The 13716-nt window shown below is 46.5% G+C and overlaps 1 protein-coding gene across 1 annotated transcript; it reads left to right on the top strand.

Moving 5' to 3' along the window:
- Window positions 1-352: 352 nt before the first annotated feature.
- On the top strand, window positions 353-12438 carry adamts5 (ADAM metallopeptidase with thrombospondin type 1 motif, 5 (aggrecanase-2)). The gene is made up of 8 exons (XM_030778996.1): window positions 353-1420; window positions 6886-7018; window positions 7233-7400; window positions 7646-7929; window positions 9670-9853; window positions 10129-10304; window positions 11189-11364; window positions 11805-12438. The coding sequence occupies exons 1-8, from the start codon at window positions 353-355 to the stop codon at window positions 12436-12438; spliced, it is 2823 nt and encodes a 940-aa protein (XP_030634856.1).
- Window positions 12439-13716: the final 1278 nt, after the last annotated feature.

Below are 13716 nucleotides of genomic sequence, written 5' to 3'. Positions count from 1 at the left end.
CTCTCTCTTGCTCGCTCTCTCCCCTGGTGCTTTTAAGAGGAAACTTTGTGTTTTGTTCAAGTTCAGTTTAGTCCTTGCGAACTCCCTGTCTTTCTCCGCTCCTCTTGCTCTGTGGTTTTACCCAGCTCTGATGCCTTTGTTTTTTCTTCTCTTCTTACTTTTCCGGGGGAGTTTGGCAATTAAAAAGAGATGCGCATCCAAAGAAGACCTGTTCCATGCAGTTTTCTAAGTTCTCTGCCTGTGCCACCTTACACCTCCGGCATTTTCTGAGTGGAATGTTCATGTTTCGAGGCGAACTGTTGGTTTTGGGGTGAACATGACCTGTGTGATTTGTTCTTTCGCCGGAGGCACAATGCTGTTTAGGATTCTCTTGTTGTGCGTTGTGGAGTTTCACATAAGCGATGCTGTCGCCGACCCCAGTCTTACCACATTCAGGGCTTTCACTACACCTGTGAACGACTCATTCCTCACAACTGAGAGGAAAGATGGTATCGTGCAAACTATTGACCGGATTTATCACGGGGGCGGAAAAGTGGGTTATCTTCTATACATGGACGATAGGAGATTTCAACTTGATATGGAGAGAGATGAATCTATACTGTCACATCATTTCAGCTCGAAGTATGTGGTTACGCTACTGGGGGCGGGAGACGGCGCACCTCCCCTGCATAAAGAGTGTGTTTACCGTGGTACCGTGGACTCAAATCCAGAATCTCTGGCGGTTTTTAGTTTGTGTGATGGTGGACTGGAGGGTTTTTTTGCGGTTAAGCATGCCCGTTACACTATTAAGCCCCTCGTCCGGGCGAAAGGACACGAAAACGATGTACACGTAGTGAAGGATGCTGAGGCGGAAAACGCTCTCCACTATTACACTCGTGAGAGCTTTAGTTTCGAAGCAATGCCAGTGCGCGAGAGCTGCGGCACGCGGGATGGAAGGAGGCGCAAGGATGGCACGAGGAAACGCCGGCGTAAGTACCCTGGAAAGAGAAAAATACACCGTTACGCACTGGAGGAGGATGATCACAGAACACTTGACCGGAGGTGGTGGACGAGGTTCACCAAACCGGTCTCACCCGGTGAAGTCAAAAGGCGCAAGAGATCCGTTTCTCGCGCCAGGCACGTGGAGCTTCTGTTGGTAGCTGACGAGTCTATGTCCAAGAAATATGGAAAGGACTTGAACCATTACCTGTTAACATTAGCCTCAATAGCTTCCAAGCTGTATGGTCACGCCAGTATCGAGAATCCCATACGACTGTCAGTGGTCAAGGTAACTGTGGTAACGGAGAAAGAGAAGGGACTCGAGGTGTCCAAGAACGCAGCCGCGACCCTCAAGAGTTTCTGCAAATGGCAGAATCAGCAAAATCCGCTTGATGACGATCATCAACATCATCACGACGCGGCCATTCTCTTCACCAGGCAGGTAAAAAAAAAAAAAGTCTCTTACATCTCTCGTGCACCCATCACATCGCTCATACCTTACGTTCAGTTTGCTTAAGATGGATTTTTTTTAAGAGGTGAGGCATGTAAAAAAAAAAAAAAAAATTAACTAGTGTCTTCACACTTGCACGTGTGCCTGTGTTAGGTATTTAGGCAGAGAACAAAGTTTAAATAAATGTGTCCAGTGCAGCTGTAGTTAATCGTATTTGGATAAATGATTTATTTTCACATCTGTGGGAGTGGGGACTTCAGAGTCTACGCTTCCCCCTTTTCTCTCCCACTGTTTTACTCTCTCTCCCTCCCATGTCCAACAACCATAAAATTGGTTCCTACGTGCATGTTTTTCTGGGCAGCTGCCTCTCTGTCTTTGGAGTTCTCCTCCCAGTCCCCTGACTAGGATGTCTTCAGATCAACTGATCTCTCGTGCAATGCAGGATGCAGTTGAAAAATCAGCTGCTGGTTCTGATGTCAGGAATTCAAGCTTAAAACCACAGTCTTCAGAGCTTTTTCTTTTTGCCGCCTTCTCTCTCTCTCTCTCTCTCTCTCTCTCTCTCTCTCTTATTCTCTCTCCATCCCCGCAAGCTCTCTCAACGCCGACGCTGGCCTCTGCCAAGCCCGCCAGGAAAACAAATATATCTGCCTTTTCAAAATCATTTCTGTCTACCGAGACCACACTCATTCAAATTTCCCCTGCAGATCAACCTTCCTGTAAAGTACAAAGACCGGTGCAATTCTAGCTCCCCGTACCACACACCACTGCCCCACCATCCAACACCACCACCTGCCCCACCCCTTACCCCCCCCCCCCCTCCACCCCCCTCCCCCCCCCCCAGCCCCCTTGTGGTTTCTTGGCTTTCCCCCGCCAGCCAATGTATCAAATTCCCTGGCGAGGATTGCGGCGCATGTAAGTCATGCAAGGTCTTGTTCATTATACAACGGATGCCATGGTGAGCGTCGGTTCTCTTGACGATGAATTCCCTATGGAACCCTTCCAGAGATGCCCCGTCTTGGCAAAACGGCTTCTCTCGAAAGCTTCCTCATGGTTTCTCTCGGCCAAGATGAACGCATTAGGTTCTGCGGGGAAGATTGCTTCAGCTGGCTCCATCTGACCTGGTATGCCAGGTTCGGAGCCAGCTCTCTCTGTGGGGAGATTATCCTGGTTCTTTCACACCTGCAGGTGGAAAAAGTTCTCTAGTCCCCTGACTGGGGCTGATTACACCAGGTAAACAAGCTATGATGGACAAGGCAAGCACGTAAATCCCTTGCCAGAAGTTCAACCCAGCTGCCAAACCAAAGTACCGTGTGTGTATGAGTGTGTGTGTATGAGAGAGAGAGAGAGAGAGAGAGAGAGAGAGACACAGAGAGAGAGAAATGTGAATCACCTCCTGTGATACTCCTAATTTCCCGTCTCCTGTCTGGTACTTCCTCAGTTTTTTGGAGTGTGATTTTAGAGCTAACCCTAACCCTAACTCTAAACTTCTGCATTCTTAAGTAAAGCCTTCAAGCAGGTCAAAGAGAGGAGATATCAGAAAACAAAGCAGGTCAAAGAGAGGAGATATCAGAAAACAAAGCAGCAATGAGTCGAGTCTGCTTTTGTTTTGGGGACTGTACGCGTGGTTTATGTCACAATCTGCTCCTGCTTGATTTGCCTAGCATAATGTCACAAATTTACTGGAGCTAAACAGCTTCTAATTTCCCAAATATGATTCAGGGGATGTAGGTGGAGAGGGGCAACTTTGTTCAAAGACAAAACACACACAATCCCCCTCCTACACACACACACACACACACACACACACACTTCTGCAAATCCCAAATGAGACGGCCCATGTCAAAGAATCCACGCGGCTCTTTGCATACCAGAAAGGAAACAAGAGGCACATTGAAAAGTCCCTTTTTTGGGGTGGGGGAGTGAGGGTTGGGAGTGTGATTATTAGATGTTACATCACAGGAAGGATGGACACATGACCGCTCTAAGGCGGAATGTAATAAACAATGCCTCGACTGTGAGGCCCAAGGCCCGCCGTCAGCCGGGCCCTCTGGAGATGACCGCAAGATAGCACGACGTCGCAGACAGATCACGACAGCTCAGCTGATACGAACATGCAGCCTAATCTGCGTTAAATGTTCTCCACAGTGAGAGAAAGGGAGAGAGAGAGAGAGAGAGAGAGAGAGAGAGAGTCAATTGCAGATTATCTCTCAGCAACATCTCACCTCTGAATTGGATTTCATGGAGAGTCAGTGTCATGTATTGACCCATTCAAGACTCAGACTCATATTTGACTCGACCTTGATTAATGGATGATTGATATTACAGCTTATGCATTGCTTTATAGACTGATAACAGCTCAATTTATACGGAAGAACAGTATATGAAGAAAGACAAAAAAAGTTCCTCACACAGAGATAAAGCAAATATTTACCCTTTTCCGCTAAAGTCGTGACCACTATCAACATCTACTGTGTGTGCACGCACACTGCAATGTATTCACACCAGCTCATCAAATGAAACACCTGAATGCATGTTCAAACACACATGCAGTCTTTTCTTTCCCACCATCATGTTCTGTGCTGTAGATTTACACATAGGCATTCACACAGAGATGTACTGTACATAGAGGAAAAGAGTGTGTGAGTGTGAGAGACAGACAGAGAGAGAGAGAGAGAGAGGGAGAGATCTGTTTGTCTTTCTGTTTCCGTGTCCACTCAGTGTATGAAGATCATTGTGAATGCGTACCATTTCATATTCGTTTATGCAGAGGGAGAGATAGAAAGTCAGGGATTGTAAAGGAATGAAAGTTCAATTCTTTCCTCACTTGTTCTGTCCTGAATCTCTCCTCTTGTGTTTGTTGTAGCACTCTGGGGCATTTCACACGTCCTATATTTCGTTCCCGAAAAAGTCAACAGCGTGTAGATATCTTGCGGAGATTCTGGACATGCTGAATCCATCTTTGCACATGATTGGCAAAGAACACACATACATTCTGTGCCAGCCTTGGTTAGCAACGGCATGAGACCGGTTCCGGATGTTTCCCGTCAAGAAACTCAATGGGAGAAGAAGGTTCTTTTGGCAAGAAAAGAGATGACATTCAAAATCCAGTCACCTCGAAAAAAAAATTTACACTTAGCAAAGGATATCCCACATGAAGTCTACAAAAAAACTGTTGGATGATTTGACATAGAATGACTTCAGCTGATCTAGGGTCAGTTTTACTGTTGTGTTCACAATGACTCAGGCTAGGAATGTCTTCCCGAAAGGTCCTAGACCTGCTGCTGAGGTGGGACTGTCCAGTGTGAGAGAATATGAAGAAGTGTGTGTCGGCTGACTGGGAAGGGCATGATTGCTCCCCTATGGTAGCCGGGTGTGTTGTCCCTGGGAAGCGTCAGAAATCAGAGCCAGCTGACAGAAACATGCAGCCCTCTTGGTCCAGTCACACCTAGAGTCAAATATCCAGAACCTTCTCCTCCACCTACCCTTGTCTCCCTTCCTGTCTGTCTCTCCCCTAACCATTGTGTTTGCTCTGTACTCACGCCAAGTATGAGAGCCACAGCCATGGGGAGTGCATGACGGGCTTGTCTGGTGTGTGCGTGTGTGTGTGTGTGTGTGTAACTGTATGGCAGCAGCATATAATGAGTGAGTAAGAAGGATGTATACAAAACCTGACGTAGTTACAGGTCATTTCCTTGAATGACACTGAAATGTAATTTTACATCACATGTTGAATGCCATTGGTCTGGCTTTGTGATTGACAGGGTGTCCCGGTCTTTTTTTTGTCTTTGAATCCAGACCTGATTGGTCAGACTGACAGAATGTGCCCCTCAGGCTGTTTTATCTGTATGAGTGACAGCGTATTCTGTTCATACTGGCGAGGGCGTCCTGAGAATATTCGTCCGGAGAACTGACCTGAGACTGACAGACACCCCAAATCTGTTTTGATCGTCTCCTGACCTACATACCTCACCATCTGTGTTGATATTACTTTTTTTTTTTCTCGATATTTCCATAACTTTCATTTCCTCAAGACTCCCCTTGTGCTCCCTCTTGCTGAGTCTTCATTAAAGCATGACCTTGCTCTGTCTCATCCATTATATCCCACCCCCCCTCTTTCTCTCTCTCTCTCTCTCTCTGCTCCTTTCCTTTGAAAAGTGTACATTTAGTTTTTACTGTACAGACATTAACAGCTTTATAAGTAAAGACTGGCCCTTTACATTATGAAACATGTAAGTCTCGTGTAAAGGTAGATACGGTCCTGTCCAGGGCCTTTATCAAGCTTTTCTTTTATTCATCCACTTTTTTCCCTCAACCTTTCATTACTCAACAGCTTCTGGGATTTTGCCTATACATGTTTTGGAAAAGCCAACTGATGAGCTAACCCTAAAAAAAAGTTTGACTGACACATTCTTACAATTTCTTGTATTAATCACAGACAGTCCAGTGATGGTGTAATTACTGTCCTCTAAAGCCCACACTCAGCATACAGACACTTAAACCACACATTGCTCTTGTAGAATTTTTGGTCTCCTGAGATCTTTTAAGAGGGCTTCTCTTTTATGTGGCTAAGGTGGCTAAGAGCAGGTTGTGTGTGTGTGTGTGTGTGTGTGTGTGTGTGTGTGTGTGTGTCAGGAACAGAGCAGAGTTTGTTCCCAGCAGTGCTCCATTCAGTGTGAGTAAACACATACCCACAGATTCATGCAGCAGGGCTGTCTGGTTCATGTATATTTAAGTATGTGTTTATGTGTGGTCCTGCACAGGTTCAGATGTAAAACACTGTATAAGTGTTTGTGTGTGTGTGTGTGTGTGTGTCTGCGTGTGTGTGTGTGTGTGTGTGTGTGTGTGTGTGTGTGTGTGTGTGTGTGTGTGTGTGTGTGTGTGTGCACGTGAGAATTAGAGAGAGAGATGACACAGGACACATGGTGGGAGAGCTGAGTGACACATGAGAGGTTCATTGATCTCCCTGTCCATCACAGCAGAGCCTGGCCCTCAGGGCACATTCATATGGATCTGTGTGGGAGTCAGGGGATGGATCAATACACACTGAAAACCCCAAAACAGAGGGGGAGAGAGAGAGAGAGACAGAGAGGGAGAGAGACAGAGAGAGAGGGAATCATAAAGGAAATATGAGGACAGTGCGACAAAGAACAGATGAGACAGAGAGAGAGGGGGGGGGGGTTCTCTCAATCCTCTTGAACTCTGAGAAAAGTTATATGAAGAGTAGAAAACAGCACTGGACCTTCCTTCTTTGATGAGAACAAGAAGTTTTCCCAATATCCCCAGAGTCATGGTCCACATCCCAACCACAATGTCAGCACGGTGACACTCGTGTCCTGTTTCCTGATGAATCTTTAGTCTGTGTATCCTTTTTACCCTGTGACAGAGAGAAGCACTGTTGTCGTGTGAGACCGTGACCTGCAATCACTGACGTGTCCCTGCGTCTCTATCTCTTGTAGGATCTGTGTGGGCATCATTCATGTGACACGCTGGGCATGGCGGACGTGGGAACCGTCTGCTCTCCAGAGAGAAGCTGCGCCGTTATCGAGGACGACGGTCTTCACGCTGCTTTCACTGTGGCACACGAGATCGGTAAATGCTTCAGTCCAAGGCATCGATTTCCACATTATACCATGTATCTTTATTAGTCAGCTTCAACACACGTTATACTAGTCCGGCGTATTTTCACTTTGTTTCTATGCAAAGGTCAATATCGTAAACCCCACAAACGCAAAATAGCTGTTGTACGCAGAGAGTGGTTCAGGCATAAGCGATTCACCTACACCGTATGTCTCTGTGTACGCAGGACACCTGTTGGGTCTGTCCCACGATGACTCAAAGTTCTGTGAAGAGCGTTTTGGCTCCACTGAAGACAAGAGGCTCATGTCCTCCATCCTGACCTCCATCGACGCCTCCAAACCTTGGAGCCGCTGCACCTCTGCTACCATCACTGACTTCTTCGACGACGGCAATGGTGAGGCACAAAGACAAATTCTTTCACCACAAAAAAATGACTCAGTAAATCTTCTAGATGTACTGCCATACGCACTCGTATCCAAATACGTCACAGGATCAACCAATAAGAAACTGATATTCAAATGAGGTATTTCATTCGTTCAAATGATCGAACTATATGCACCTTGTCACATGTCAACACTCTGGTCAAATTTGATCTGATCTCCCCTGTCATTCTCCTCCTCTTCTCCTCCTCGCCTTTAGCCGAGTGTCTGCTGGACACTCCTCGTCAGCCCCTCCTGGGTCCGGAGGAGCTTCCAGGCCAGAGTTACGATGCTGTTCGGCAGTGTCGGCTAGCGTTTGGGCCAGAGTACACGGTGTGCCCGGGAATGGACGTGTGCGCCCGCCTGTGGTGCGCGGTGATCCGGAAGGGCCAGATGGTTTGCCTGACCAAGAAGCTGCCTGCCGTGGAGGGAACGCCCTGCGGCAAAGGCCGCATCTGCCTGCAGGGCAAGTGTGTGGACAAGACCCGCAAGAGGCACTACTCGGTGAGAGAGAGGGAGAAAGGGAGGGAACGTGAGAGGAAGGAGGAAAAGAGGAGGGGGAGGGAGAATATATGTGTGTTAAAGTGTGTTGAAAGCACCCGTGAGAGACATCGTTTTGAGAGAGAGAGAGAGAGAAAGAGAGAGAAAGAGAGAAATGGAAAGAAGGAGGGAGGGAGGTAAAGGAAAGTTGGAAAGCTGGAGATGGAGAAAAGGTTAGAGGGGTAGAGGTTTAAGATTGCGAGGAAAACATGCCATAAATACTATGGCGCGAGAAAAAAGAGAGGGAGGAATGTGAAGAAATGAGAAATGGTGGTGTTTGGGTGTGTGCTCATAGCCAGCAGGAGACAGGACATCATAAGACAGAGAGAGAGAGAGAGAGAGAGAGAGAGAGAGAGAGAGAAAGTCCAGGAAAGTGGGCTATAGGTATTCAAATATGCAAACGAATCCCAAAAGACGTGCACTGACAGACAGTATGCGGCACAGAGGACAGAAATGACAAAATGGAGACTTAAAGCTAACGGAGGTGAAGCCCAAAAACACATACAGAGCAATGTCAGATTATGTTCCAAAATAAAGCATGTTTACACCAAATATGTGAAAAACAGGGCTGAAATGAAAAAAAACACAGAGCTGTAAAAAGACAGAGGATTGAAGGTGGGCTTAGATCATCATAATGAAGCCTGTGATGTATTATATAAGCACGGCTCCAGGCCCTCCTCTTTCTCATACTGTGACATGCATGCATGGCAATTGAAAAGCTGGAAAGCATCATTCAACGTGAGAGGCACAATAATGCATTCTGCGCCTGGGGGAAAATATAGCACCAATTAAGCCTGCAGGACACCAGGAATTTCCCATTCTGAGTGTCCGCTTCTTCCTCAGGCATGAGGATATTTTTGTCACTAGTTTGAAGGTCATTAAGTGGTTTTTTTGGTGGGGGGGACTCATTCCGACCTAGAGGAGAATGTCTCCTTTGTGTTTGTGCATGCGTCTACATTTGTTTGTGCGTGCGTGTGTGTGTGTGTGTGTGTGTGTGTGTGTGCGCGTGTGTGTGTTCGTCGTATGAAATTAGGAAATGCAGCTCTTTTCCTTCTCTCAAAAACACACACATTCACACGCACACACTCTTTCGCCAGACCTGTCTTCCATGGCCTAGTTTGCTGAGAATGTCCAGTATTCAGGATTTCGTTAGCATGGAGTCACTCACTTGTGACAGGTTGCTGGCTTTTCTTGGCATAGCACTTGTTTATTGCAATTTGCACTGACTGCACACACCCATATTTAAAACATCTCTCATAGACATTTTTTTTTTCTGTTACTGTCCATTCAAATGACGCGATTCCTCTGGCATGAAGTAAAAATGTACTTCAGGGTCTGTGTCCTCACACCCACTGAACCCTGAGACCAAGACGTTGGTGAAAATGAAATTCCTCTGTTGGCGTAACAGAGGTTATTTGGTTGGCGCGGTGACATCGTTTTATATCTCAATCCACTGTCTGTTACTTAACATTTTGATTCAAGCGTATTAGTCCACGTGCTCTTCACTGGAACTCTAGCCAGTGTGCTGTGTCAGGTGAAAGTTTTGGCAAGTGCTTTTAAGGAATTTCATGTGACTTAGTCCAGATGTAGAAATGTGTGCAAGCCAACAAAAAGCGTGATAACGAATATTTGCTCTCTCTCTCTCTCTCTCTCTCTCTCGCTCTCTCTCTCTCTCTCTTTCTTTTGTTCTGTATTTCTCTTTAGGCTTCTAACCATGGTAGCTGGAGCTCTTGGGGACCTTGGGGGACGTGTTCTCGTACCTGTGGAGGCGGGGTCCAGTTTGCTCACCGTCTATGTAACAACCCACCTCCCCGTAACAACGGGCGCTACTGCACGGGCAAGAGAGCAATCTACAGGTCCTGTAATGTCACACCCTGCCCCTCGACGGGTGAGTGTCCGCCATCCACCCCACAGTGCTTACAATGCATGGTCCTGTACATTTAATCCCACTCATACTGATATGTATTCTAACACTACCTGCTTTCAGTAACTCTCACTAAAAACAATTTTATCAGTTATGATTCAACACTCACATTTACTGTCCTCTTCTGCAGAGGCATACATGTATCCTGTATGTATACACACAGAAAGCAAAAGAAAAAGAGAGAGAGAGAGAGAGAGAGAGAGAGATACATAGACTAATATCCAGCTGTCCTTGTCTAGGTAAGAGTTTCCGGCAGGAGCAGTGTGAGGTCCGTAATGGCCCTCAGACAGACCCAAAGGGGGTGAAGACCCATGTGGAGTGGGTGCCAAAGTTTGCTGGCGTGCTGCCCAAAGACATGTGTAAACTGACCTGCAGGGCGAAAGGCACTGGCTACTACGTAGTGTTCTCACAAAGGGTAAGTCCATAATGAATCTCATTTACATATAGATCTGCCATGAGCTGTTGTCAGTCGTAGACCAAGGGCAATATGTTGGATGACTGTGACTTTAAACGCAATAAACAAGTGAGCGTAGTGGACGTGAGCCAGTGGGAGACAGCGCCCGGGGGGTGAAACCTTCCTCCCTCAAGAGACATCCAGGCCAGTGGGCTATTCGTTTAAGTCTTTAGCTCATTTATTCATCTGACTCTCTACCCTGAATGTTGGCAGCTCAAGGCCTGGCCAGAGCTGGGAGTGAATCCATTACATGAGCAGTTTCACTATTTGGCTATACATTTGTTGCAACCCTGTGGACGAGTATCCCCTACCTGCAGTTTGGTTGTGTACAGTCTGTTTTATGTCTGTTGTGCAGTCTACTCATAGTCTACTGACTATTTTATTTTATAGTCTAGTATATTGTCTACTGTATAATCTATTGCATTGTATAGTCTATTGTATTTTATAGTCTACTGTATATTGTGTAGTCTGTTTCACAGTCTATATTTTATTTATTTATTTTATAGTCTAGTCTGTTGTCCACTGTGTAGTCTACTTTACAGTCTTTTCGGTTTTCATAGTGTATCTGTTCAATACTTTTCTTATTTATTTTGTTTTATGTTGACACCTGCACCAATTAAATTCCTTGTACACCTAGTACACGGCAAACAAACGATTCTGAGTAGCAACTTACAAAGAATGAAGAAAATGAACATTTATGAAGCATTTCAATATTGTGAAGATATGAAAATAAAACTGTAATGGCTGGAAAAGAATAGCTTTTGCGTCTCAGATAAAGACAGTACATTCCGAGAGGACCGTGACGTCACTTTTTTTTTTCTCTGTTTTTTTTTTTTTTCCTCCAGGTAATCGATGGAACGGAGTGTCGTCCGTACAGCAGCTCGGTGTGTGTGAAGGGTAAATGCGTGCGCACCGGCTGTGACGGAATCATCGGCTCCAAACTCCAGTTTGACAAGTGTGGCATCTGTGGAGGCGACAGCACGGGATGTATCAAAGTGTCAGGCAATTTCACCAAGAAGAGGTAAGGAAAACAACGTTCAGATAATCTCCACGCAAAAAAAAAAAAACCTCTCAGCTGTCTAAAAAGCTTGGGTGAAATTCCGCAGCTCCGAAACGCATTCAGATCATCTCGCAGATTTTCCTCACATACACACACGAGCTTTTGCTCTCAAAAGAGACACCCATTACACAGGTCTGAAATGATGTTACAGTTCTCCTGGTCCCATTTCCTGCATGAGCGCCGCCCGAAATCTCGGACTCGATATGTTGAAGTTTCAGCGGTTCTATGGTGATGGTGTTTACCAGTCTCTCCATTAATAAGAGAGTAAAGAGGAAAGAAAACTTCCTCCAAGTCGTATTACTGTATCCTTTCACTTACCTATCTGCTTCTCTCTATTAGGTTCAGTGAGCTGGTCCAATATTTTTCTCATGTTTTCCCTCTGTTCTTTCTCTGGATTGCAGTAAGGGCTACACGGACGTCGTAAAAATCCCAGAGGGCTCCACTCACATAAAGGTCAGACAGTACAAGCCTAAAGGTCAGACGCGGTTCACAGCCTACATGGCCCTGCGTCGACCCGACGGCAGCTATCTCCTAAACGGCAAGTTCATGATCTCCACCTCGGAGACTGTCATCCCGCTCAACGGCACGGTGCTCAACTACAGCGGCTGGAGCCAACGCGACGAGGCCCTTCACAGCATGGGCCCCGGGGCGCTACACGAAAGCGTGGTCCTGCAAGTGCTGGCCACCGACGCCAAACGCCCGCTTGACATACGCTACAGCTTCTTCGTTCCCCGTAAGACTCTGGCCTCCACCCGTTCCTCTTCGTCTTCCGCTTTGGTGGTCGACGCCTCAGCCTCAACTCCAGAGGACTGGCCTCTGACCACCGAGGCCCCCTCCTCTGCCCCACCCCCGTCCACGGCCCCGCCCGGACCTCAGTGGGTGACAGGCTCTTGGATGACCTGCTCCAGGACTTGTGACACAGGTTGGCAGAGTCGCACAGTACAGTGCAAGGACCCACAAGGCAAGCTGGCCAAGGGTTGCCCTCTGGGTGCCCGACCTTCTGCCTTTAAACACTGCCTGATTAAAAAGTGCTGAGTGGGCCTCCAGTCGGGAGAGTGCGCTAATGGACACACCCAGTGATGTTCTTCTCCGCCCTGTTCAGGCCCCCCCTGTGCAGAACCTCAGATATAATGGTGCATGTGAACACACTCGCATAGTGAAACTGTCAAGAGGTTTTTTTTTTTTCTATGTCTTGAATACTTGCAGTTCATTCTGTGTGTGATTGTAAATTGCTGTGCTATTTTCATCACTGTGGAATTTCTGAAATGTTTAAGTTGTCTTATTTTTAAGAGGCTGAACTAAGACAAGAGGCCCCGTGGCTTTAGCCTGTTATGGAGCAAAATGACCTCTTCCTTCTTACTCCAAACGGATCCTCAGTGTGGTCACTTAAACGTAGCCACTCTCCCTTGTCAAACCACACCTACTGGTTCGACCACTCCACCTAACACCCTGCCACTTTCTCTAAGGTCTTATATCTTTAAGAGACCATCCATCTCCAAAGTAAACTTGAACTGCTGCCATGAACAAATACTAAAGCTGAACTATGGCAATACGGGGTCCGTCACCAAGTGGCAGAACTTTAAAGAAAAAAGGACCAGACAGACATCTCCAACTAGACGCGGTCAGAACTATGGCCACACCCTGAAATAAGACTAAAAGACTGCTGCTAGCCCTGGAAGAACTCCAGGGTTTGATAACTAACGTGTGGTACACACACTGTTAAGATCAATGGATAGCAGTGACACGTGTTAATGGGAGTTTGTGATAAATGTTTTGTCTGTATGAGTGTGTGAATATACACCGGGTTTCAGTGTTTTGTCCAGCTCATTCTCGTAGATGCCCCCCCCCCCCACACACCCCTTTATGGACACTACCTACAATCCATTCTTTGTTACCATGGAAACAAGCGAAGAGGGATACCATGGTTGACTGTCTCTTTAGTCTCTCCATGTGTGTGTGTCTGTCTGTCTGTCTGTCTGTCTGTCTGTCTGTCTGTCAGTCAGTCTGTCTAGGAACTGATGTGCACAGCAATGACAATGTGTGCCCTGAATACTTGCAAAGCAGCAAGAGGGAAACTAACTCAGTCAAGCATGACCAAGTAATTACATTCCAAACATTCTCCCATTCCCTTCATCTCTCACCAAGTCCATTCCTATTTAGGCTCATTCACGCACTCTTTCATTCACTCATTCATTCAGAATACTTTTACATGCCATCGAGGGAAACGCGCCCTCACATGTTCTGGGACTTAAGACTATTAAAACTCACAGGAAATCTTGACATTCATTCAAATAGTAGAATGAACATACTCCA

This window comes from Chanos chanos, chromosome 7, assembly GCF_902362185.1.
Source record: "Chanos chanos chromosome 7, fChaCha1.1, whole genome shotgun sequence".
Taxonomy (NCBI): domain Eukaryota; kingdom Metazoa; phylum Chordata; class Actinopteri; order Gonorynchiformes; family Chanidae; genus Chanos; species Chanos chanos.
This window is presented reverse-complemented; position numbering and strand designations above follow the sequence as displayed.